The 24,249-nt window shown below is 41.7% G+C and overlaps 1 protein-coding gene across 2 annotated transcripts in view; it reads left to right on the top strand.

Annotated features, from left to right (window-relative positions):
- Positions 1-23,074, top strand: part of ACVRL1 (activin A receptor like type 1) — a 42,914-nt gene extending 19,840 nt beyond the window's left edge. For both annotated transcript variants that reach the window (XM_088138163.1, XM_025170441.2), the window contains 7 exons: positions 860-1,074; positions 2,301-2,400; positions 4,238-4,384; positions 4,568-4,843; positions 7,564-7,761; positions 16,825-16,955; positions 22,685-23,074. In XM_088138163.1, coding sequence (XP_087994289.1) covers positions 860-1,074; positions 2,301-2,400; positions 4,238-4,384; positions 4,568-4,843; positions 7,564-7,761; positions 16,825-16,955; positions 22,685-22,846 — 1,229 coding nt within the window. In that variant the 3' untranslated portion in view covers positions 22,847-23,074. The remainder of the gene's footprint in view (positions 1-859; positions 1,075-2,300; positions 2,401-4,237; positions 4,385-4,567; positions 4,844-7,563; positions 7,762-16,824; positions 16,956-22,684) is intronic.
- Positions 23,075-24,249: the final 1,175 nt, after the last annotated feature.

The following is a 24,249-nucleotide window of genomic DNA, read 5'->3' as shown; positions in this document are numbered from 1 at the left end:
GCCAATGATTAACTTAAATCAAAAGTGCTATCAAGGATTGAGTTTGAAATAAACTGAATAGAATAGAATATGTGGATCCTGTAACAAAATGTTTCAACATGCTGTACATCTCATAGTAGGAAGACTGAAGTTCAGTTTAGTCACGTTCTCAGAGAAGCTTCCCAAAATCCTGTTAAAATGGACTGAGGGAATGTGTGTAAGCAGAAACAGATGAAATGCTTGTTTAGTGTCATGTGACCTGCATCCACGTTTTAAAATGGGGGCTAACTTGTTCTTAGGCTCCCTCCCCTTGCAAATGCTCCTGTTCAGCATCAACATAGAGCAAGAGCCTTCACGCTGAGTCCTACCAGGCTTTCAGGAAGCATGAACTGCCTGTCAGTTTTTCTTAAAGCCACAACAAATTTTGTGCAGAAGTTCTGGTCCCAACAAGGTTAAGAGCCTGAACCTGCTTTGAGTGTTCTTTAGGTCCTACGTTTTCCCACTTTTAATCATCTCTGGATACCATATTAATGCTATTTCTTGTTAATTATATCTTCAGAGGAAATAAAGATCCAAAGCCTATAGGGCTTCCTGAGTTATGGAGTAAAGAAGAAATGCTGCTGCCTCCTCCCAGAGGGATATTTCCATTTGTTTAGAACAGTGTTTCTCACAATTTTAAGATGTGTGGACTGCAACTCCCAGAATTCCACAGCCAGTATGCTGGCTGGGGAACTCTGGGAGTTGCAGTCCAAACATCTTAAAGTTGCCAAGGTTGAGAAACACTGGTTTGGAATAACTGGGAAGCCATACATGGTTAATCTATAGGACTTGTTGCCATCAGAAAAACAGTAGTAACCAAATGGATTCTTCTTCCAATCAGGTGAAAATCTGCCTGAAGAGGGCCCATCTTTGAAGAATCTTCTCCTGATGATCCTGGTTCCACTGTTTGCTATTTTGATTCTCATTATATTAGTCGGTCTCTTTGTCTGGAAGCTGGCCCTGAGACGGCGGAGACATATGACATTTGGGCCTAATGAACTGGGGGATGTGGATTTTATGCTGAAGACCTCTCTGGTCGGGGACAGCACCTTAGAAGTAAGTATGCATTAGGAATGGCATTTCAGTGCCACTGTGGTTGCTCACATAACTCTAAGCCAGGATTGTTTTAATGATGACAGATTAGGTTCACATATCATTGCCTGGACTTGTATTAATTGCCTTTGGCTTGTTTAATCTTACTGCTCTTGAATACTTTCCAATCTAAATTGTTCAGCATTGTTTTCTATGCTGATCTGCCTCCACCACTGGGACAAATACATTTGGCTGTAGCTATGTGTCCCCTGCTATCTTTGGTGCTTTTGCCTTCTCCCATAGGAAGGATTCTAGAGATCCACTAAAGTTTCTTTCAGAGGTAACTTTGGTATGAGTCATGGAGGACACAACTTTTCTGAGATGGGAAGTCAGAGACAAAGGTGCATTACAATAGTTTCTGGCTGGTGTTAGATCTTGACTTTTTATTTGTTCTAACCCAACAGAATATTGGAAAGGCATTATACAAAAGGGATCAAGACTCTGCCTGTCCATCTGTCTGTCTTTCCATCAGCAGAATAACACTCTGAAAAATGAACAGGTTAGGATGAATTTGGTATGGCAGGAAAAATTGGCAAAAGAAATATTGAGTTTGAAAATGGGCCGGATCCAAGTGGGAATTGGATGGGAGGTGGAAAAAGGCCAGAAAAAAAAATCCCAGGGTATCCCTGTGGGAGAAGCGCTTGGAATGTTGCCAATTGCTCCATTCTAAGCCTCCCTCCCTCCTGGTTATGTGGCCCCCAGCAGAGCATACGCACCTGCCCTATACTTCCCATGCACACATAGACCCAAAAAGGTATGACATAGGGAAAGCAGAAACACATCAGATGCAACATATTACCACATCACACAGAAGAAAATACAGACACCTCCTGTGCAGTTACTTGCAGTTGCCATTGCAGGTAAAGGGGTTGGAAAGAATTCCAGGTGTGGGGGGAGAAGCCAGCAAAAGAAAGATTATGGGCCAGATCCTGCAGGGACTCCAGGGGAAAAAACCCTGAAAAAAGTTCCCAGTGCATTCCTGTGACAGAAGCAATTGCCACATAATACTGCCTATCTCCCCATTTTAAGCCCCCTTCCTTCTTGGTCATGTGGTCCATAGGGCAACTTATTAAGGAGTTGGAAATTCCAGAAGCCAGGCTTGGCATGCTTTGCCTACCTTGTTGCTCTTACCAAAACATCTCTCTCCATCTATTCCTCTAAGATTCTTCCCATGTTTGAATTGTGTTCAGGTCTTGCTGAATGACGACTGCACCACTGGAAGTGGCTCTGGGCTGCCCTTTCTAGTCCAAAGAACTGTGGCTCGGCAGATCACCTTGGTTGAATGTGTTGGTAAGCCAAGGAGAGAAAGAAATGTCTGAATTGTCACCAGCAGAGAACGGTTGAACCTGCTGGATACCTCCCAGTTCTCTGATAAAGTAGACACACTTGAGCCATCTCTTTCTTCACAATTGTCTGGAATTGCAGGAATGTACAGACTGCGGTAATGGTTGGGCAAATGCATGTGGCATATTTGCGTCTGGCCTGCACCTTCAGGACACTTCCACACAGCACTCTTTCCACTGCACAATCCCTCCAAATTGTTTTGAAGCCAGCCATTGCTCCTGTAGGCTGTTGATCAGTGAAGCAGGCAGGGAACACCAAGACTCCATCAACGTCCATTTTCCAGCAAAGAAGGCCTTCAGTCCGTGCCCCCCATCAAATCATGGCAGGTTCTGAAGCGACTGAAGTCTGAGCAGAACCCACCCCCAATTTGCAAAAAGGAAAAATTCAAACTTGTTAGCACTTTCCCATCCACATTTTAATATATGTTGTATGAATAATAATAATAACAACAACAACAACAACAACAACAACAACAATAATAATAATAATAATAATAATAATAATGCAGCTTATATCCTGTGATCATACCTTTAACACCATCAGACTACAACATCTGGCTATTCCAGGTCCTTGGAAAGGACTCAATAGGTGGATAAAAATGCCAAATCCAGATTAAACACCTTGCTGACTGTGTGACTACTACTACTACTACTACTACTACTACTACTACTAATAATAATAATAATAATAATAATAATATAATAATAATAATATATTTGTAATGGGGTGAAGCTGCTTGGCTACCAAGTATTATTCCTCCTCAAAAATCTCAGCTAGAGCTGTGAAGGTGGCATGACATCACTTTATTAATTTTGTAACCAGATGCTTTTCCCAAAGCTTCTAATCATGGTTGTAGGCTGCACTGAAGGTTGCTGGGATGGTGGAAGACAGACAACATTTCCCCTGTTCCTGTAAACAGAAAGATCACTTTTCTTCCACATTGGGTTATCCCATTACTAAAGCAGAAATACATTAACTCAGTTGTTGAACACAGAACACATCAACACAGAACACATCATGAGAACACAGAGGTGCAAAGCTGATTCTGTAGTATGGGAAAAAAAATATCCTGTCTTCTTTTATGTGCGCAAGGATTATTTGTGCATGGACAGATTCAAATACTGGATACTCTTCCTGCAGCCTGAAGTATTCTGGTCCATTAACAGATACTTCACGTAAACTTGTTAACATTGTCACTCGGTTCTCAGCCATTTCATTAAAGATGTTTGTTTCTGTTATCTGCAAGCCAACCCAAAATGAAGATTAAGCTGGCACTTGAGCTGATCTGCCTTAACCCTGAGATATTGGGAAGAAAATTCTTAACTTAATGGATAAACATTGGGCAAGGAAAGAACTGCGTATCCTCTGTTAATTTTTCCATGGAAATATCCCAGTTTGCCACTAGCAAAATGTTTTGGAAATATATATTTGACAAAGAAACTTTGTGTTCTGCTAGTGATCATCCTCTGAAAGTTTTGTTCTCGCCCATTTAAAAGAAATAGCATATAGATTCTGAATGGGTTGTACATTTATCCATAGCAGTTGGAAAGTAGGCTAAGAGAGCCAACTACTCATCAATAACTATTTCTGATTAAATAGATCAAGGGATTTTTCATTGTCATCAACTCCTGCAGCTGCTCTGGCAAAAAATGAGTCATACACATTAGTAGTTTGAACACTAACATTTCGTCTAATATGGGAAACACCAGTCAGCTCAGGCAAGAAAGCATTCATGAAGGCAAGCAAAGGAGTTTGAAAACTATGTTCCTCTCTCCCATAACAGGCAAAGGACGCTATGGGGAGGTATGGCGTGGTACTTGGCATGGGGAGAATGTGGCTGTCAAGATTTTCTCTTCCCGTGATGAGCAGTCATGGTTCCGTGAGACAGAGATCTATAACACGGTGCTGCTGAGGCATGACAACATCTTGGGTGAGTGGAAACAATGCAGCTCCTCCAGAAATTCAGCAAGTGCACCAGTCCCAAGTGGTCCTAGGCAAACAAACGGCAATAGCTTCTTTGGCAATGTTGGTATATTCCTTTTGCATCCTGTATGCCAATCCTCACCTTGCGCATGTTCTGCCCCTGAGCACTACTCTCTTTCCCTGCCCACAGGGTTCATTGCCTCAGACATGACATCACGGAACTCAAGTACCCAACTCTGGCTAATCACTCACTACCACGAGCATGGCTCCCTCTATGATTACTTGCAATGCACAGTGTTGGACGCGGAGACCTGCTTGCGTTTGGCCACCTCAATCATCTGTGGGCTCGTTCATCTGCATGTGGAGATCTTTGGCACCCAGGGCAAGCCAGCCATTGCTCATCGGGATCTGAAAAGCAGGAATATCTTGGTCAAGAACAACAAGCAGTGCTGCATTGCTGATTTAGGTGAGTGGATTTCAGAGCAAACATTTCTGGCAAAGCGGAGATGCTGATGTGTACCTTTTCCTTAAGGGCAGAAAAGTTTTCTAGGGGAAGTAATCTGAGGAAAGTTCTTATCTCTGGTCCTTAGAACTTCCAAGTCACTAACCTAATAGCCTTCTGCAATCTGGTTGCCCTCCAGTTGTGTGAGCTTCAATTCATAGAATTCCTACTGAGAATTCTGGAATTAAAACTGATACATCAGGAAGGTTGGGGGAGCATGCCCTAACATTATATTTGCCATCCTGGCTCTATCTTAAATGACACACCTCTGCTACAAACCACTTTAACTACTTCCTGTTTACTGCAGTTCTTACCGAGGTTCACTGTATTGGTTATATGGTGTAAAGAATTAGATGCTGCATTGTTCATACCTCATTTCTTTTTATTCATGTTCTTATTTTATTGTATTTTATTCATTTTATTTTGATCTGTTTTGTGAGTCTGTGACCTGTAGGAATGGAATGGAATGGAATGGAATGGAGAATATCTGAAGTAACCACTCCTTTTCACAAGCTCATATCTGACATTTACATTTTTTTTAGGATTTTCATCTGCAAGTAACATTTTTACATACTCAAAAGTATCTCTTCCTGGTTTGGATTTTAAAATAGTTCAGATAGCTTCCTGCCAAAGACTCTTATAAAATTCATAATACAGTAAAATGTGACCCACTGTTTCAAGATCAATACCATTACAGGACAAAATCTTTGAGAGAGGGGAATTTTTTAAAATCTACCATACAGCATATTTGATGGCAACACATTTGATCTGCCTATTCTGTATTTACTTAAATATAAGCTATTCAAATATTTAGGGAGTTGAAAAGTATATTTGTAGTTAATTCCAAAGGTTACAGATGAACATGAAACGTTGGCTTTAGCCATTAATTCCTGTACTGAATTATCTCATAGTCTTCGGTTGATACAGTGAAATGCTGATGACATATCCCTGGAGAATAACTAATCAGAATCAGTGCCAATCAGACTAATCTTTTCAGCCACCTGTTTAAACCACATATCTACGAAGGATTCATTTGGGATTTCCTGAAGCAATCCTTCCTTGTTTTTAAAAACATATATTTGCAACCAAAACTTAATAGTGCTTAACCAAGCCTTTGTTTCCAAAAGAATAACAGAATTTAGAACACAGCTTGGAACACTTAAAGGAGATCTTAAAATGTTCGTCTGCAGTTGGACTATGTTATTATTAGGAAATGTGATCCAAATGGGAGCTCCATATAAATCTGAAATACAGTTTTGGCATTAAAAACTTGTATTGCTGCAGGAACAAACATTCCTCCTTTTGAGTAAAAATATTGAAACAAGGCCATCATAGTAGATTTTGCTTTCAGAAGTATTGTCTTGCAATGATGTTGCCAGGTTAGAGCATGGTTAAATAAAATGCCCAAATAACTAACATTCTCTACTTGTAGTTATCATATGATCTTGAATTTTCCAGGCGTACTTTTTAACTTTTTCTCCAAAATCCAAAAAGGAAAATTTGGGCTTTGTTTTACGCGGATGATGCTGTTCTTCTTTCACGTAGTAGATTGGGTTTGAAACATTTACTTGGGGCACTAGTTAAGTATTGACAAGGCAATCAATTACAAATTAATTATGATAAAACTAAAATTTTGGTTTTTGGAAAAAAAGTTAAAAAGTACACCTGGAAAATTCAAGATCACATAATAACTTTTTTTTTTTTTAAAGGCACATAATTGCTGATCGCATCAGTGGTGACTAGTTTGACCTTTGTCTAAGCAAAAGACTAGATCTATTCCCAAAGATGTTTATAGTGCAATAACTTCACATAACTCATATAAACAGATCAAGCCAAAGGCAAAATAACCCACAATCATCAACCATTCACAGTAGGGAAACAAAGTTTCCTGGCTTCAAATATTAGCTTTAATCAGATCCCAAGGATGCAAGCTTAAACCATCTATTTAGACCAGGGTTTCCCAAACTGTGTGCTGCACCCGTCTCGGGGTGGTGCAGAAAGAGTCCAGAGGAGGTATGAAGAACCTTTTACATACATTGTTACAATAAATCCACCTTTCCCAAAATTTCACTGGATTGTTTTCATTGTTCGTTTGCATTCATTTTGGTGCCTGGATTTTTTAGGGGAGGTGTGTACATTAATATTACTCTAAAGAGAGATGTGATGGCAAAAAGTTTAGGAACCCCTGACTTAGACACTCCAAAGAGATTTTATTGATTATCCTGATCAGCCTTATTTTTAATTAGCTTTTCAATACAACAGAGTTTATAGAGTGAACAGCAATGGCACTTTGAAGAACAAGTTCCTCCCAACTCCAGAAAATAATCATGGATCATTTCTTACTTCATTTCCTAACAAGCGCTGTAGAAAGCCAAGGACAGATAAAGAAAGAGGACAGACAGGAGTTGTGGTGCACATGAACTTGTATGTTGCAGACAAAGACACATACATATATCCATTCCCACTAAGCCAAAGTGCATTCTCATGCCCCCCCCCGCCCGCCCCCGGTCACAAAAGTTATGCCATTCTCCTAAACTCAGGAGTGATGCCTCTTTTCCATTTAAATCTGGCCTTTTTGATATTTAGCTACCTGATGCAGGATTGTTGCAGAAAAATAGAAGAGGGCTTTGCTTCACAGTGTGCAACACCCCCCTTATAACGGTGGCATTGTGGCTCTTTTTCAGGACTGGCAGTCATGCATTCCCAGAGCAGTGACTACTTGGATATTGGGAACAACCCACGGGTGGGCACCAAACGCTATATGGCCCCTGAAGTTTTAGATGAACAGATTCGCATGGACTGTTTTGAATCCTTCAAGCGGACAGATATCTGGGCTTTTGGCCTGGTGCTATGGGAGATAGCCCGAAGAACCGTCGTGAACGGTAAGGGGAGCCAGATGGAAATAAGTTAAGATGCAGTAATCTAGGGCCTTTCCTCAAGGCTCAGTTAAAGTACTATCCACCTGTTGTTGCCACAGGACATTTATACCATGGTAAGATGCAAGTAGGGAAAGGTTCTAAGTTCAAAAGGAGAGCTCTACAAAAAATAGACTGGAAGGTTTGCAGAAATCATGAATTCTAGCCTCTCCGATCTAAACACAATCAGATGTTTTTCTCCTAGTCACAGAACTTTTTAAATATCTGAAATAGCATCTTCATCCGCAATGTTTTATGGCTACCGTGTGGTCTGTTTTCTGAGATTTTCACTAAAACCATGAATTTCTTTAAACCATTTCTACCCCATTCCTCAACTGAAAATGGTGACTTAGAAAGAACAACTTACTCGGCAACATTATATTACAAATATGGCCATCCTTAAAGCTGGGGTCTTCAAGATGGTGCCCTTGGGGCCAGCGAGCTCACTGACATCTTCTTTTGTGCATGCCAGACACTTTGCTCCACCTCATTATTTAAGGATTCTTTTAACTTAAAGAAAACAAAAACAAAAATGGGAAGCTAGCATGGTGCAAAGTAAAACAATAGCCCCTCAAGTATCTTTTGTATTCCCAACAATGCTTCTGGTCTCCACATATAACTCAGATGCATTCTTAGGAACTAAATGATGGCTGGTTCTCTCAGTGCTTTTCTGGCAGTATGCCCACCTGCTCAGAAAGGGATAAAATGGGGAGCGTACTGGGAAGCTAAAGAGAGCAGTCAGAGCACTCTCTCCTTCTTTCAGGGAGGGTTTTGTGACCAGCCACACCTACCAGGGCAGCCATTTTGTAAGGGAGCCTTATGCTACCTTTTTGGATCAGGCCAAATAGCCACCATGTCCAGCCATGCTAGCAGTCAGTAATGCAAAGCCTTAATCAGCAAGGCTCTGGCATTGCTGGTCCCCAGCAGCAGGGATTCAAAGGTCTATCCGGGGTTCAGAGGTCTACTCCCTCTTAACATGGAGATTGTGTTTAGCTATTTAGGATTTTACTTATTCCTCACCTTCATGCTGTAGTGTTTCCAGGAACGGGGAAAACCGTTCACCCAATTTTCTGTACCAACAGGCAATTTGATCGGCAGTGGCTGAAATCCCACAACGAGGTGGCCACCTCCTTTGTTACTCCATGCTGGATTCAGCTTCAGCACAGCCCTGCAGGTGTCTATAAAGTTGTGTTTGCAGTGCTGTGCCCAAAGCTAGAACTTGTAGAGGAGTGGGATAACAACCAGCTGATCGCAGTTCTCTGGCAACTCCTACCTGCTCAGGGATCCTGTGGATAGATCCTAACTGTCTTGCCTAGAAACAGGGCAGTTCATACATTGTGCTGAGCACGAGTTGTTTAACTGTGGTTTACTGTGGAATAGATGGAACCTGGCAGAGTTCATGGTGGGCCCCTGGTTCTTTTAAGGTGGCAGGGACCATCTTCATTCCTCCCTCCAGCCAGCACGGACAGGGACTGCATGGCGCTAGAGTCCTAATAGTCCTTGGGAGATGGCAGGTTGTTCCAGCTCTTTAATCTGAAGGAAGAACCTGTGGCCTCTGCTGGCCTTGCAGCTGAGTAAATGCTCTATTGAGGATCTGGAATCTCAGCTGCAGCTAGAGAATGGAAGGGGCCTGGCCTGCCCGTCCCCATCTCCCTTGCATTTGGCTCCCTGTGTAGAAACAATCACTAATCAGGCCTGTTAATGGGGATGTTTTTGACTGGCCTAGTTGGATCGTGTTTTCGTTTTTTCTTTTTCCACACGAACGATTAGCTGTAAATTATAAACACTGTAATCTAGTGTCAGCGCCCAGCTTGCAGATTAAAGGGACCATTAGACTCAATCAGCACTTTGTTTGTTCAACTCTGATTAGGAAACAAGCAGCATCACAGCTTAGCTTGGCAACTGGCCACCTTCAGGGAACTTCAGCTATCTTCTGGACACCGCAGCAAGGAAGCTGCCTCTGCTCCTACGTTGGCAAAGACGCAGAGGCCTCCAGTAACGGCTTCTGGATTGACTTTTCCCTCCTTGTGCTTTTAACATTCCTTTAGGGAAGAGGCTGGGAAAGGATTCTGCCTGTCCAGTTCTGTCATGTGCAGACCGTTCTATATAAGTTTGCAGTGGGGATCACTGGAGACTAAGCAAAGATCCAGTGTATTTGGGGGGTTTTTTTGTTTCTTTATATAATTTTATTAAAGATTTTTTTAAAAGAAAGATAAAAACTAATGCAAACTAATGTAAAGAAAAAGAAAAGAAAAAGAAAGATGTCAAGAGAAAGCTAAAAGTGCAAGAAAGGGGAAAAGGAAAAAGAAAATAGAAAAGAAAGAAAAAAGATACAAAGAAGTGGCTTCCAATCTTCTTTACAACAGTTATAAGTACAATTATAAATTTACCTCTTCCTCTAAAGTTACATCATGACTCACTTCTTTCTATAATCTATCCTATCTAATCATCAAAACCATAAATCATAAGTTCATTTTTTTCCCTGTTTTATGCAAAAAATCCATAAGGGGTTTCCAGTCAGCAATAAACTTAGATATTGTCTTTTCTCTGATCAAAGAAGTCAATTTAGCCATCTCAGCGAGTTCCATCACCTTCATCAACCATTTCTCCATTGTGGGTAGTGCCAAATCTTTCCATCTTTGTGCATACAATAAACTCACTGCAGTAAGATCCAATCTATTTTTGGACTTCCAGCTAATGGCTACTGGCAATTACCACTTGGCAGAAACTGCCTTATAGAGAAAAAGCAAGAAAACATCTGTAAATCTGCTTTTTTTAGGGATCAAAAGTATTGAGTTGGCAGACTTGGTCCCACAGAGCAGGGATTTGAAGAAATTATGTTGCTCAAGAGTAAAGCATCTCTGTTGCTGCAAAGGGCCCCAGGTTCAACCCTCTAGTGTCTCTAAATGGGAGCTGAAAAGACCCCTTTCTGAAACGATGGGCTGGGATAAGCAATTCTGCCCCCTAGGCAGCTATCCATGGTGTTAAGTGAGAGGCACACATGTGAATCAAGAGCTAACCCGGCACTGGGTTTAGAATGCTGAAGCGGAAACCTATGGCATGATTCTAGTTAACTGCATCTTCACAACACTATTAAAAAGCAGGAAAGGGGGCAAACAAGGGCAACAGGGGCAGAAGCAACTCCCCTGTTCGAAAAGGCAGAGGCAGATTATAACAAATACGGATGAAAATACGCACGACCTGAAGAAAGTGGGTACTAATATTTTTATTTACTTACTATAAATGCTTGTGTGCTGCTTCAGTCTGACCCATAAGCAGTTTACAGCAGTAACATACAATATATAATCTTACAGTACTTATCAAATTATCAAATATATAAAATAATAAATACAATCACAATCCAATCATTGTATCATAAAAACCATGATGCTTTATAACATAAAAAAGCCTAGATTCATCCCAAGCTCAGAAACCTCTCCCATTCTCACCTCAGTTCCCAAATGCACGTTGGAAGAGCCATGTCTTTAAAAGCTTCCTAAATATTCAACATGAGGATTCAGTTCTCCTGTCGGGGGTGAGAGCATTATATGGGAAGGGAGATCCTGCAAGGAATGCTGAAGCTGAGTGCTGGTTCATCTAGTTTAGTATTGACTATGCCAGGAATGTGTGCTCATTTTCAGATCAAGGGCTACAGTCCTTGACTTTAGTCTCTGAGTGGCAGGGTGAGGGCCACACTCCAAAAAGTAGGTAGGTCCAGAGTAAGATGCAATGGGTCCAGAGCAAACAAACAAAAAATAATAATTTAAATCAAATTAAAATTCCATGAATGACATGAGAATTAGTCACCATGTTCTGAGCAATGTTTCCTTCCTCTCATATTAAAATAACAACTGGATTGCAACATGCTTTAGGCGCTCTGGAGGCTGCAACTCAGGGCCCCTATGCATCCTGAGGAGCCTTAGTTTGTTTCCTTGTTGGTTGGTTTAATTTATAGGTCACCCGACTCCCAAATGACCCGGCAGCTTACAACTAAAGTTTGCACCCCTCTGGTTTTCCCATCCTTGCTTGGAGATGCTGGAGATTGAGCCTGGGATTTTCTCTATGCAAAGGAGACAAAAAAAGTCAGAAAGAGTTTGGTAGGATCTTTTCCGACTTATTAAAATGCATAAGCTTTCTCGTGAGCTAAGCTCACTTCATCAGATGCATGGCATGTCTCTCCTCCTCCTATGCAAAGGAGATATCCCTGAGCATCAGCCTTTTCCCTTTTTTATGAAAGGCATTCCAAGGACTAAATAACTTTGCTCATCAAAGATGGAAGGAAAAAATGAAGCAGACATTTTAACTAACCCAGATGATCATTAGGCAGCACCAAAGAAATACCAAGAACAGTCTTTGTGCAAGCCTGTGGGAAGGTGCTCTCAATCTGCGCCTCTAAGATACCGCCCTACAAACCCATGCTTCCATATGGCCTCCTGCCGTTTGACTTCTCAAATCATGAAGTTGCTGGCCTGGTTAACAGACTGTGCTAAACCCAAATGGGTTTCTTATTTTTGGCTTAGCTTAGGATGTTCCCAATACCCAGCCACTGTACTTTATAATTTATAGCTTAGTGTGTTGGGTGAACCCAGACCAATGATGGCTTATGCAGTAAACTGGTTAAGCAGACAATAGCTCAGCTCAGTGCATGAAGCTGGCCATGTTGCTGCCTGCCCTGTTTCATTTTGGTGTTTCCATAACCAGGGATTATACTATTGAAGTTTTGTGGGCTTGATAATTTCTTTGTTCTAAATCTCATTCCTGTCTGATCCTTGACTACAGAAACAAGAGGCTTCAAAGAAAATAATGATTGCTTTAAAGACAGGGAAAAAATCCAATTGAGACATGGATTGGCTGGGCTAATTCTGTCTTCCTTTCAGAATGAACACTGCCAGTTAATAAGCCAATTATATTCACAGTGAAGGACCTTTAACTGGATGCCTTTTAAGTGCCCTAAGGTACATTTCCCATCCACTCTCTCCTCTTTGGAGTGATCCTGTACCACCTGAATATGAAAAATGGTCTGTATTGCTTGGCATGGCTAGACCACCTTGAGGAAAAATGGTATCATGCTTGTTTTCTAGCCAGAGCAAAGCACTGAGGTGTTCTTTACTGGGCATAGGGATCCTCAAAATTCGAGATCATGTTGTCAGATGGATTAAATGGATTAGGGTCCAATTATATTGAGCTGTTTAGTATACAGTAGAATGGTTTAACAAAGGCAACTGCTGGGAGGTCCTAGGTAAGTAGAGATCTTGGCCACCAGGTGGCACCAGAAGCATTAGTGCTGAGAACTGGTAGGCACTGCTCTGAGTGTTGTAAGGGACCGGCATCTAATGCCGAGTTCAACAACCATACCAGCAATAATTTCAGACATTTAAAAGCCCATTGATACAAAAGTTCATATCCAACCTCAGCATAGCATTCAACATTGTATTGTACTTCAAAAATATATGACAGCAGTGTATATAGAGTAAGCTAAATACTGAATCCATCTATACAGTGTTTGCACGTCTTTTTCAGTGTGTGTGTGTGGGTGTGTGTGTGCGTGCACGTTGGTGCTGGTGCTGGTTCATGGACCTTCATGTTCCAGGTACAGTAGATCATGTTTGGCATTCCAAGGTCATGGCCTTTCTGGAATTGAGGGACATATAAATGGTGGAAAGAAATATTCTTACTGGTGCAAGCCTTGTTTCAGTTATCATCTGGAGTTTTCTTTTACATGTTTCATGCCCTGACTGTGTGATGGCAGGTTTTCACTGTTGAGACCCTGATGTGTGTAACACTCATTAGCCAGAGGCCGCCTCTTAAAAGATGCCCCCTTAAAAGATGCCCCCAGTTTCAGCACATTGGAGAGAGGCCCTTTTTATGGGAAGCCTCAAGATTTGCATCTAGACCCCACTCTTTTTGTCTTGCAGAAAGCAGTCAACAGCTTCTTTTCCAGGTGGGGACTTTTCAGTGTAGCTTTTTTATTCAGTTGTAATTGTTTTACACTTGGATTTATTTTTATTGCAACCTGTTTTAATGCCCTATGAGTTGAAAGTTATGCTGATGAGGATAGTGAACTTATGGTAGTAGTAACAGCATGCAATATTTGGATGGAAAGTTAACAGAAACTGTTGAATCTTTTCCAGTTAATGCATTGGTACTTCCTTCTAGCTGTAAAGATGCAAGGATTTTGTAACCATTGTTTTCTAATATCTTTAGGGGTGATGGTATCCTTTAGTTCAACAGATGCCCCATACTTTTCAGATTTATAACGATATTCTTTACGGACTCTTACTAGATAATTTGTTATTAACCTTGGCAAAAATATGTGGCAGCAGCAGAAACTATACAACTTTTATCCTAGGTCAAAAATTGAACTAACTTGGTTTAGTATCACAAACATTTCTTTGCATGTTTTAAGTCATAATGAGTAGAGCAGCCTATAAATGAGATTTATAAAGAGCATCACAAATTGTCACTTTGGGAGGTCGCAGTACTATTTATTTGTTTATTTGTTTGTTTGCAGTGTAGAAACAAGATCAAGATATCTGAGTCATCAATACCTGCAATGACAGATTTATGTTTGGCAAAATTAAAGTAGCTTTCATAGTGAGAAATCCTGATTCTAGCATGAGCTCTGGATGACCATTGCCCTGCAAGTGGCTGCCGAGATTTATATTCTATAGATAAGAAACAGAATTCACATGAAGAAGTATTGCCAGTATTCACCCTTGTTTTTTATCTTCCATTCTGAAAGATCCATGTTCATTACATATGCTGATTCATGACGCTTTTGCCGTAAAAACACATCCATGAAATATGCAAATATGGCACTGCCATTAAGAACATTGCTTTTTTCCATGAGTGTTAGAACTACCATTGGCTACCATGGCATGTTTGCTCTTCCTAAAGAGGCTTTATCACCAAGTTTCAATTTTAAAAGTGTCATTAAACTCAATAGTAAAATATAAAACTACTTAACAGATCAGTTAAGTAGTAAATATCAGTTCTTAATATTTACAGACACAGCTCATAATAGAACTTTTTTTGCATCAATAGTTAGTAGTTAACCGAATCATACAGAATGATAGCCAGACATCATATTGTACAACGTAATAATCGAAGCAAGAGAAACTAGGAACGCTACCAAACTAAAAGATCTATTGCCAGGCTAGGGCAAGTGAAAAAAGTATTTAGGTAGCCACAAAAAGACATTAGGCAAGAAGTTAAGCAAACCCCCCTGGGAAGGCGATGCCAAAAGAGATTGAAAACAGCCCCATCCCTCCAATTCAAAGCCATGCCCCATTCCCACTGACCTTTCAAAGATAATGAAGCTCAGAGCAAAGGCCTTGGGTGAATATCATGACATTAGGCCAATTCATCTAGGAAAAGCAATGATCTACAACAGTGTTTTTCAAATTGGCAGCTTGAAGATGTGTGGACTTCAACTCCCAGAATTCCCCAGCACACATCTTCAAGTTGCCAAATTTGAAAAAAAACTGGTCTACAATGATTTAGCCTCATTTTTCCATTCTCCCTGTAAGAAAACTACAGCCTAGGCCAAGGCCTTCAGACTTCCTGTAGTTCGCCCACCTTTCTAAGTTAGTGGAAACTGCTTTATTGCATTTAATGAGAGACACGTGAGCATTTGCTCATGAGGCATGTATGGGTATATGCTGTCATTAACAAAGCAGTCTTACCATTTGCTATTTCTCGGTGGAGGTTGTTTGAAAGATTTCTACTTTGGTCTTTCCTGCATTTTTCCGCTCATCTCCTCAGCTTTCTCAGAGCTCTTCTCATGCTGCTTTTGTAATTTCACTTAAGTACATTATGCCAGAAAAAACTCATGTCTGGAATGTAATACCTGATAGCTTTGTAACTTCTTAATCGTTTTGCATCAGGATGATTAGTGCTTTGCTTGGTGCCAATTTGCAAAATTCTGCCAGCGCTGAGATGATAGGAAGTTGATCTTATTGTGGGTTGGAAGATCCTATGATGCACAAACCATATTGGCTTCATTACCATATGACCTGTAAGACATTAGGCTGTCTTCGGATCCTTTGTTCTTTCTTAAACTCTGCGCATTTGCTGAAATTGTGCATCTGCTGCAGGTGGTAAGAGCAAATATCTTCTCCCAACCATTTGCTCTACCCAATTTTTTTCTTATGCCTCAAACTTTAAGGATCAATTTGCAAATGGTATGATACAAATAGGAGCAGTTGCTGATTTGCACCCTCTTCCTACTTTTTCCACTACAAAGTCTACAAAACATTTCAACGCTCTCAGCTAAACTATTAGCAAATCGGAACAGAAAATCTGGCTACTGATTAAAAGTACTCACTACTGAATAAGAGTCGAACCAAATGTCTGTCTAATGCACACTCTGTGGATTCTCACAGAATAAGGAGGCACTGGAATAAACCAACCGGAGCACTTTGCTCTGATGTGTTCTTGTGCTTGCGTCCACTGAGGAGGCCACCTATGCCTCGGGCTGTCAGCCTGGAATCTTTTCATTGAGGTTTCCCAAAGGAAATGTTTTAAAGTCTTTTATTTGACACACTCTTGAAATTGGCTGGGTTCCCAAAGGACAGAAATGGACGTCAAGATGGGTCTTTTCTCCAGCAGCGTCCTCAAAGCCATTAGCTTATATGGCTTTGGGGAACATCACTGCTGGCATGGGATCTAAACAGATTCCCGCTCCATGTTCCTGATGACTCCCCCTGTCTGGGATAATGGGTAGACTTAGCCTCTTTCCATATATATCCCTGTATACCCATAGAATTGAAAAGGGGTAATTTTCTTTTCTATCTGTATGAACCTGATCCTTTATCAGCACATCCCTGGCTCTGTGTAGCTTTCCTTTGGTCTTCTCAGACTATGTCAGAACCCTGGGACCTGGGACGGATGCAACAGATGGCACAGGAAGATGTTCATACTGAATAAGTTAATGAGCCATTCCATTGTAAAATGGGCTACATGACCTATATTTCTGCATGCTTTCAGTCTCAGACTTCTCCCGGTTCCCTCCATCTTTTTGTCCTGCAGGGATTATTGAAGATTATAAACCTCCTTTCTTTGACTTGGTTCCAGTCGACCCCAGCTTTGAAGACATGAAGAAAGTGGTTTGCATTGATCAGCAGACACCCACCATTCCAAACCGGATGTTCTCTGACCCGGTGAGTGATGCAGCCCTGTTAGAAAGAGCACTTTTATTCCAAACAGGGAGTGGTTCCTGTTGTTCCAAACAGGACGTTTGTTGAGCCAGGATTGCTGTGTGGCAATCCACTTCCAGACTAAAGGGAGAAGCAAAGAGAGCGTTGTGTACCATGGCAGCATAGGAATGAAGCTTCCCAGCCAGATCTATTTAACAGCTTGGAGAGACAGAGGCCCCTTCCACACACGAGGGAAACTATTATCCCTATGATGCCATGTATCTTCCAACTTTCTTGGAAAGATGAGATGATTAACCCCATCAGTTAATTGGCTCCCCTTCTCCTCTGGAAGAGCTGCTCTGATGACTGTTTCAGCACTTGCTCTAGAGCAGTGTTTCTCTACCTTAGCAACTTTTAAATGTGTGGACTTCAACTCCCAGAATTCCTCAGCCAGCATGCTGACTGGGAGATTCTGGGAGTTGAAGTCCACACTTTTTAAAGCAGCTAAGGTGGAGAAACACTGTTCTAGAGCCGCAGGGTGGGCAGTTCCCTGCAGAAGAGAACTCCTGCCTTGTCTCAGCTCCTGGGATCTCCCTCTTGCTAGATGAGGGCTGCTCCATCACATTACAGTATGGCCTCTTTGGGATATTTTACTTACTATGGACAGAAGTGACGATTGAGACTGGTAGAGTACCAGCTGCTTCCCATTGTTCAAGCTACCCCATGGTCTGCTTGAGGGACTGCTTTGTAAGGTAGTGCAAAAATTGTGAGGTGAATTTGAAAGGCAAACTCTCTGTGGGGCAATTTCTGAGGGAGAAAGAATATTTCTAACAGCTCAGATTGCCTGGCTTCCACATGGAGATTTATCATATAACTTTGTATCTTCTAGTTAGCCAGAAGACGCAGTGTCCATAACATCTTGTCCTTTCCAGTTCTCTCTCCAATCTTTTTCCTACATTATGCCCTTTCCCATTTTCTTTGCTGCAACAACCAGTATTCTAGGACTGTAGAACATCTGCCAGAGATAGGGCTGGATGAATGAAGTAAGGAAGAAGGAAGAAAATCTCTGTTTTTAATGGGTCAGACCAATCTCTGACTTGATACCCGGCAAATCAGCTGCAGGACCTACTCTTGACTTTTATAAGACAGAGAGAAGTGCAGATTGTGTTGCAAATTATAATTTCAGATCCTGGGGAGAGATTCTTGGCCCAAATTCAGGGAAAGGAAAAAGAGAATGCAAAGATAAGACAAGCAGGAAGACTTGTGGGCAGCGACTGCTGGAATTCCAGAAGCCAGAGGGAGGATGCCCAGGGCTTTGGGTGGTCGGGAGATAAGATGCCAGCATAGCTATTCACCCTCCTTGGAGAGAGAATAATGTATGCATTCAAAACAAGTGAAATATAAGGGTTTCTTTGTTGGATTTTAGGCCACCAAATTGAGGATTTCTTCATGTAAACAAGGGTGTACCCCAATTAGCAACTCAATTTGCACAGGGCCATAATCTTAATTAAGCAAGGACTGAATGAAGGGCCAGCATCACTGAGTCTGCCCACCATTTAACTTCTTGAAGAGCCCAGTCCACTACTTTATCCCATAAAGCTTTTATTTCCAATCCTCATATTTCAATGACATGTTTTCCTTCAAGAAGATCTAAATGGTGAATAACAAGGGGTTACCTCATCTTGTCCTTGCAATAGTCCCCCAAACCGAATTAGGTTGGGAGATAGCAAATAGCTCAAGATCACCTGATGAGCTTCCTGGCTGAGGAGGAATTGAATCCAGATTTCCTTGGGCCAAGCATCTCTGTAGCTAATCCCACTAGGAGAAGGGGATTCAAGAGTGTCTTTTCTATACTTTATCTGGAAAAGAGAAAGTGGAATACAGAATGGAGTGGACCAGCCTAACCAGATCATTGTTGCCTGTTACCAGAAGCCTTGAGATACAGATAACACATCCTTAGGACTAAAGCCAAACAGTAATGGCTTTAGCATATATTAGTCAATACCATGTCCTCCTGATTATGTAACTTTTTCCTAGAGCATGGAAAATTCTGTAATGTCATCACACAAGCTATATGCTGAGATGTCACTGTAGAGCTAAGATCTGCATGCATAGTGAAGCAGTAGCATAACTTTGCCATACACCCAGGAAGAAAAACAGATGCAAATACTGCCAACAATTTTTGCTGATGTTCCTCTAAAGTAACAACAAACAGGAATGAAGTCACTCACATTGCCCTATGCCAAGTATGGAAAACTTCTAGGGATGGAGTTCCCATCACAAGATACACTCATACATTTATCTTGCCTGGATTATTGCAATGGTGCTTTACACAGGGCTGCCCTGGGAGACCAATGGGAGGCTTCAGCTGGTCCAGACTGTCAGTTACGGGCATACCATGACTGATAAGAAGAAGTGGGATGTGCAAATGGCTGCAGGTTCACTGTTGAAAAACCTGGATGCCTTTGCAGATTACCCATGGCTTGGGAGCAGGCACTTGTCTACTAAATTTTAACCCTTTTTTAGTGCCTAAGTAGGACTTTTTCTTTCCTTCCTTGTCCATCCCTTTCCTGTGCTTGCTCATCCCCTTGATTTGTTCCTCCCTTCCTCTTCGTTTCTTTCCCAGCACAGTGACCCCTTTTCCTTGCCTCTCCCCATTCTCTTTTTTTATTTTTTGTGCGTTTCTCTTCTCTTCTCTTCTCTTCTCTTCTCTTCTCTTCTCTTCTCTTCTCTTCTCTTCTCTTCTCTCCTCTCCTCTCCTCTCCTCTCCTCTCCTCTCCTCTCCTCTCCTCTCCTCTCCTCTCCTCTCCTCTCCTCTCCTCTCCTCTCCTTGGAAGGAGGGATGTGTCTGTGTTAATATATTTTGTGTCCCTGTCCCTGCCCTTCTTGGAAGTGTGACTTTTGGCAGGTTCATACATGCACCCAGAAGCATATCCCACCCACATATTTATTTGGGAGGGGAAAAATTTCAGATTGATTTTAGCTGGAGTTGGCAACTCTGGGTCGGCAAAATGGGGAGGGTGGGCCTTGCACAGGATTTTTTTTTTCCTGTCTACTCTTTCAGAGGTGGGCAGTCATCTTAAATTCAGGGTTGCCTTCTGTTCAATAAATATGATATTTCACTATTAATGCCTTTCTGATGTTCTCACTGCCACTCTCCTTACGGGCCAAGGCTGTTGCTAGGACACCACCCTCCCTTCCCAGAACTGTGTGGTTACCAGGCAAGTCCTTCCACTTTTCTGCAATTCTTGTCAGACAATCTTTGGACCTGTATAATGAGGGGAGAGGGGCTGCATCTGTAACTGCCCCCACCCAGGTGACCTGCACTCTGTTGGAAATCAGAACACAATCTGTGAATGGTAGCTCATGGAAAGCCTGGAAAACGCCATTCCTAGTAGGCTCAGTTCTGACTTTCAGTTAAGATGTCCATAGCTTCCTGCTTCCAATAGACATCTCCAGAAACCCCTGGTCCATCAGATAAATTGAGGGTATCTCTACATTCTGTTTCCTTGGGTATCCTTTAGTCTGAAGATATTAAATTCCGAAATGCAGCCTGAGTCCTCAGAAGGAAATCATAAATCTTCGGAGTAGCTTCAACTGTCAGCCCAAATGAACCTTTCATTTCCTCAGCTTTTTTCTTTGGGCAGATTTGCCTGCTGGTTGCAGATACAGCCTTTTCCCCAATCCTTCTAGAAGTCTCTTTTCCTTTAAGTAAATGAGAGGTAAATGCTCTGCCTTGTAACATAGCAGCAACCCCAACTGGAGTTAGGCAATTGACCATCTAATTCAGCATCGTCTACCACATCAGCAGGAGAATCCTTGAGCTTTAAAAGAGGGGACTTCCTAGCACTATCTGAAGATACCAAGGGATAAACTAGGGAACATCTACATGCAAAATAAATGCTCTTCCAGGTGTGCTCCAGAGTTGTGTGGTATCATCAGTGCTAAAGTTGACATCAAATTCCATCCACCATGAAAATTTTAAGAAATTTGGAGAAAAAACAGCAAGAATTTATTACACATTAGATCTGTGATGGTCCAGTGATGACAGACAAACACATAGAACTTGTCCCCTAGCGTATGGTCCACAGTCCTTGCTCTGAGAGACCTGAATAAAATTTAAACAAAATGGTTCCAATAAAACTAGTCACATCTAGGGGTATGAGATTCACCCCTAGAAATATAGAGAGAGTGCCACTCTCCTATAAATATGGGTTGGTGCATCAAGGTACCCCATAGTGTGCTTGGTTTGGCTTAATAAGTGATATGAAGGGGCTACTGTGTTCTATACACTATATTAATATTTGTTTATTTACTATACTGCTGACTACCAAAATCTCTCACAATCAAAATGCTAAATAAGTTATATTTCTAAAATCAATAAACATGTTCAAAAAGAAGCATTTTGAGGGCTTTTAAAAAGTGATTCTGGCTGCTGCAAGCTAAGCCTACAGCAGTTGTTGGTGAACCTCCTCAAACTGCACCAGACAATGGGGTGATTATACAGAAGAAGGTCACTTGGATTCAAGCTATATAATAAGGGTAAATAATACCCAGCACTTTGTTATCTCTTCAGAAACAAGTTGCGGCCAGTGAGTATAATGCTTTCAACTCAGGAGAGATACAGTCTCTTTGAATTCTCCCAAAACTAGCTTGCTGCTGTGTTCTGGACTAACTGAAATTTCAAGAGTAGATTCAGTAGCAGCCCCACACTTAGTACTTCAGTACTAAGTCCGGAGGTTACCAGCACATATGCTACCATTTTAAGGTAATTTTCTTCCAAGAAAGGAAGTAGTTGGCATATCAGTTCAAGGTGATCAAATGCACTCCTGGTTAAGCAGGGAGATATTTGGATCTCAAAGCACACCTGAACCATGTACCAGTTCCTTTTACATGATTGTAGTCCCATGTAAAACAGGTAATTCTACTAAATTTCTGGAGTTGTGATCTTTCCACATTGTCACGTCTGAATTTGACTTCAATGTATTTATTCCTCATCTATTTTATTACTAACTACTGTACAGGCAGGCATGGGAAATTACAAATTGGATGATGACTGCCTACCTCCAAGGGATCCAATGCTAATTTCTTAAGAAAAGATTTAATAACTCTCCCTTTTAATTAGGGAGTTATCCTGTCCTCTTGTAGTGGTTTTGTATAGTGGTTAAGGCACCAGGTTAGAAACTGGGAGACTGTCAGTTCTAGTCCCGCCTTAGGCACGAAGCCAGCTGGGGGACCTTGGGCCAGTCATTCTCTCTCAGCCCTAGGAAACAGGCAATGGCAAACCACTTCTAAAACCTTGCCAAGAAAACTCCAGGGACTTGTCCAGGTAGTCACCAGGAGTCAACACTGATTTGAAGGCATGCCCCCCCCCCCCAAAAAACATCATTAATAACCTCCTGGCTAGAAGTTACAAGCCATATTGAGCAAAAGAACAAGGGGAACTTCTTAGAACTAAGAGCTTTACTAAGAGCTTTACTAATAGAAGAGAGAGCTTTACTACCTTATCAGGTGTCACAAATTGAAATTGATCGAGTCTGACCATACCAGAGGAGTACAGAGATTTTCATATTTGATTATGCATTAATGATGGCACCTCAGTTGGCTCAAATGCAGTTTCTTTGCTTTGGCTATCACCACAACAGTGAATACACATGCAAGATTCTAGTTGTGTAGAATTTTGGGAAATATTTTAAGCCTAGATTTTGATTCTACTTATCTCCTCTCTCTTTCCCTTCTCCCTCACTTCCCAGACTTTGTCTGCCCTAGCTAAGATCATGAAAGAATGCTGGTTCCAGAGTCCCCCGGCAAGACTCACAGCTCTGAGGATTAAAAAGACACTGAAAAAACTCAGCAACTCCTTCCACAAACCCAAACACTCTCCTAACTTCTGGGACCAGAGATCGGATTTCTGACTCCTTAGCTCAAAGGAAGTTCAAGGTCACCCCTCCAATGTTCACTGCTGATCCTGGCCTCTGTCCGTGACTTCAATAGACCTCCTTTGAAACTTGACCAAGAGGATTTGGGCTAGAGCCCTATAACTCAAACCGACCCTCTGCAGGGAAATTTCATACAACCGGCGACAGCTTCTGGAATCTTTAATTTGTTCCACTAGCAACAAAAGTGGGGGGGGGGATACCCACCTCTCAGAGAATGTACATTAATATAAATACCCCCTGGATCTGTAACCTGACGCCAGCCCGTCTCGCCACCAACTCCTGAAAAATGGGAGGGATCACACTTGGAAAGAATGCAGCTGCTATGCCCAAAGGGCTGGCTGCCTTTGAAACACCAGTTAAGGATCCTTTGCAAGGTAGCGTTTAGACTGAACGTAGAGAATCTGTTCATGCCTCTAGCTGTGTGTGCATGCATGTGCATACGTGTGCACAGAGGAGTAAGTTCAAAGCACATGCAAAGGTTTAAATGGATAGGTACTACCGTGCAAGCGTTTGCGCCAGATAAATCTGAGGTTGCTATGGGCATACTACAGTTCTTTCTGTACGTGTAGGAACATGGAAGGCTGTCTCGATGGTCAGTGTGATCTTGCTTTGCTTGCATGTAGTCATGATTTTTTTCCAAGTCTGAATTCAATAGCACAGGGCTCCAAAATGGCTTTCCATCCTGTCACTGATTAGAGCCAGCCCTGACTAGCCCTGTTATATAATCCCAGAACGTGGTCAAAAGATACAGTGTGTAGCAACCATGCTAAACAGAGCTGGTTTTGCTCTCTTCCTGGGTGGAAGACAACAAGAGAACCTTACGCATGCGCGCACATGACATAAGTGTGTTCTGCATTTGAGTCCAGCAAGAGTTAACCACTGCCAGGCACTATCGTTCAGCCACTGCAGTTTTTCTTAGGCACCCTCGAAGCTCTTAGGCAATCTGGAACCAATGTGACTGTTCGACAGCTGGATTTGCATATTAATACATCAACTGGATTTTAAGAAATTTAAGTATGCAGTGGCAACATAAGGCAAAAGTCTAACCAAATGTAATGTTGGGAACGTTACCCTATTGATTATAAGATGGGGGTAAGAGGAATGGGCCAGAGTCATGGTCTAAAATATAGGCTGGGTCAAACATTACTCTTTCCACCTGATGTTATTGCATGGATGGGTTGCAATAGCTGTAAGCTGCACAAACCCTGTGCACAAACTGAGTCCCACAGTTCCACTGGGGTTGAGATGGGTAGATCCTTCTTCATGTAGCTGGATAGATCCACAAGTGAACAGCCTGCAAAGGCCAGGGCCTGTGCTTGTAAGATTACTGTTTTGAAATAAAAGGGTGGGAGGTAGGGAAAGCTTGCAATATTTTAATC

The sequence above is a fragment of the Python bivittatus genome, unplaced genomic scaffold, assembly GCF_059951505.1.
Source record: "Python bivittatus isolate LINGU-HERP-01145 unplaced genomic scaffold, Pbiv_v1 ctg000220_np1212, whole genome shotgun sequence".
In the NCBI taxonomy this organism is placed as follows: Eukaryota; Metazoa; Chordata; class Lepidosauria; order Squamata; family Pythonidae; genus Python; species Python bivittatus.
Note: the sequence above shows the minus strand (reverse complement) of the source record. Positions and strands in the feature narration are given on the sequence as shown.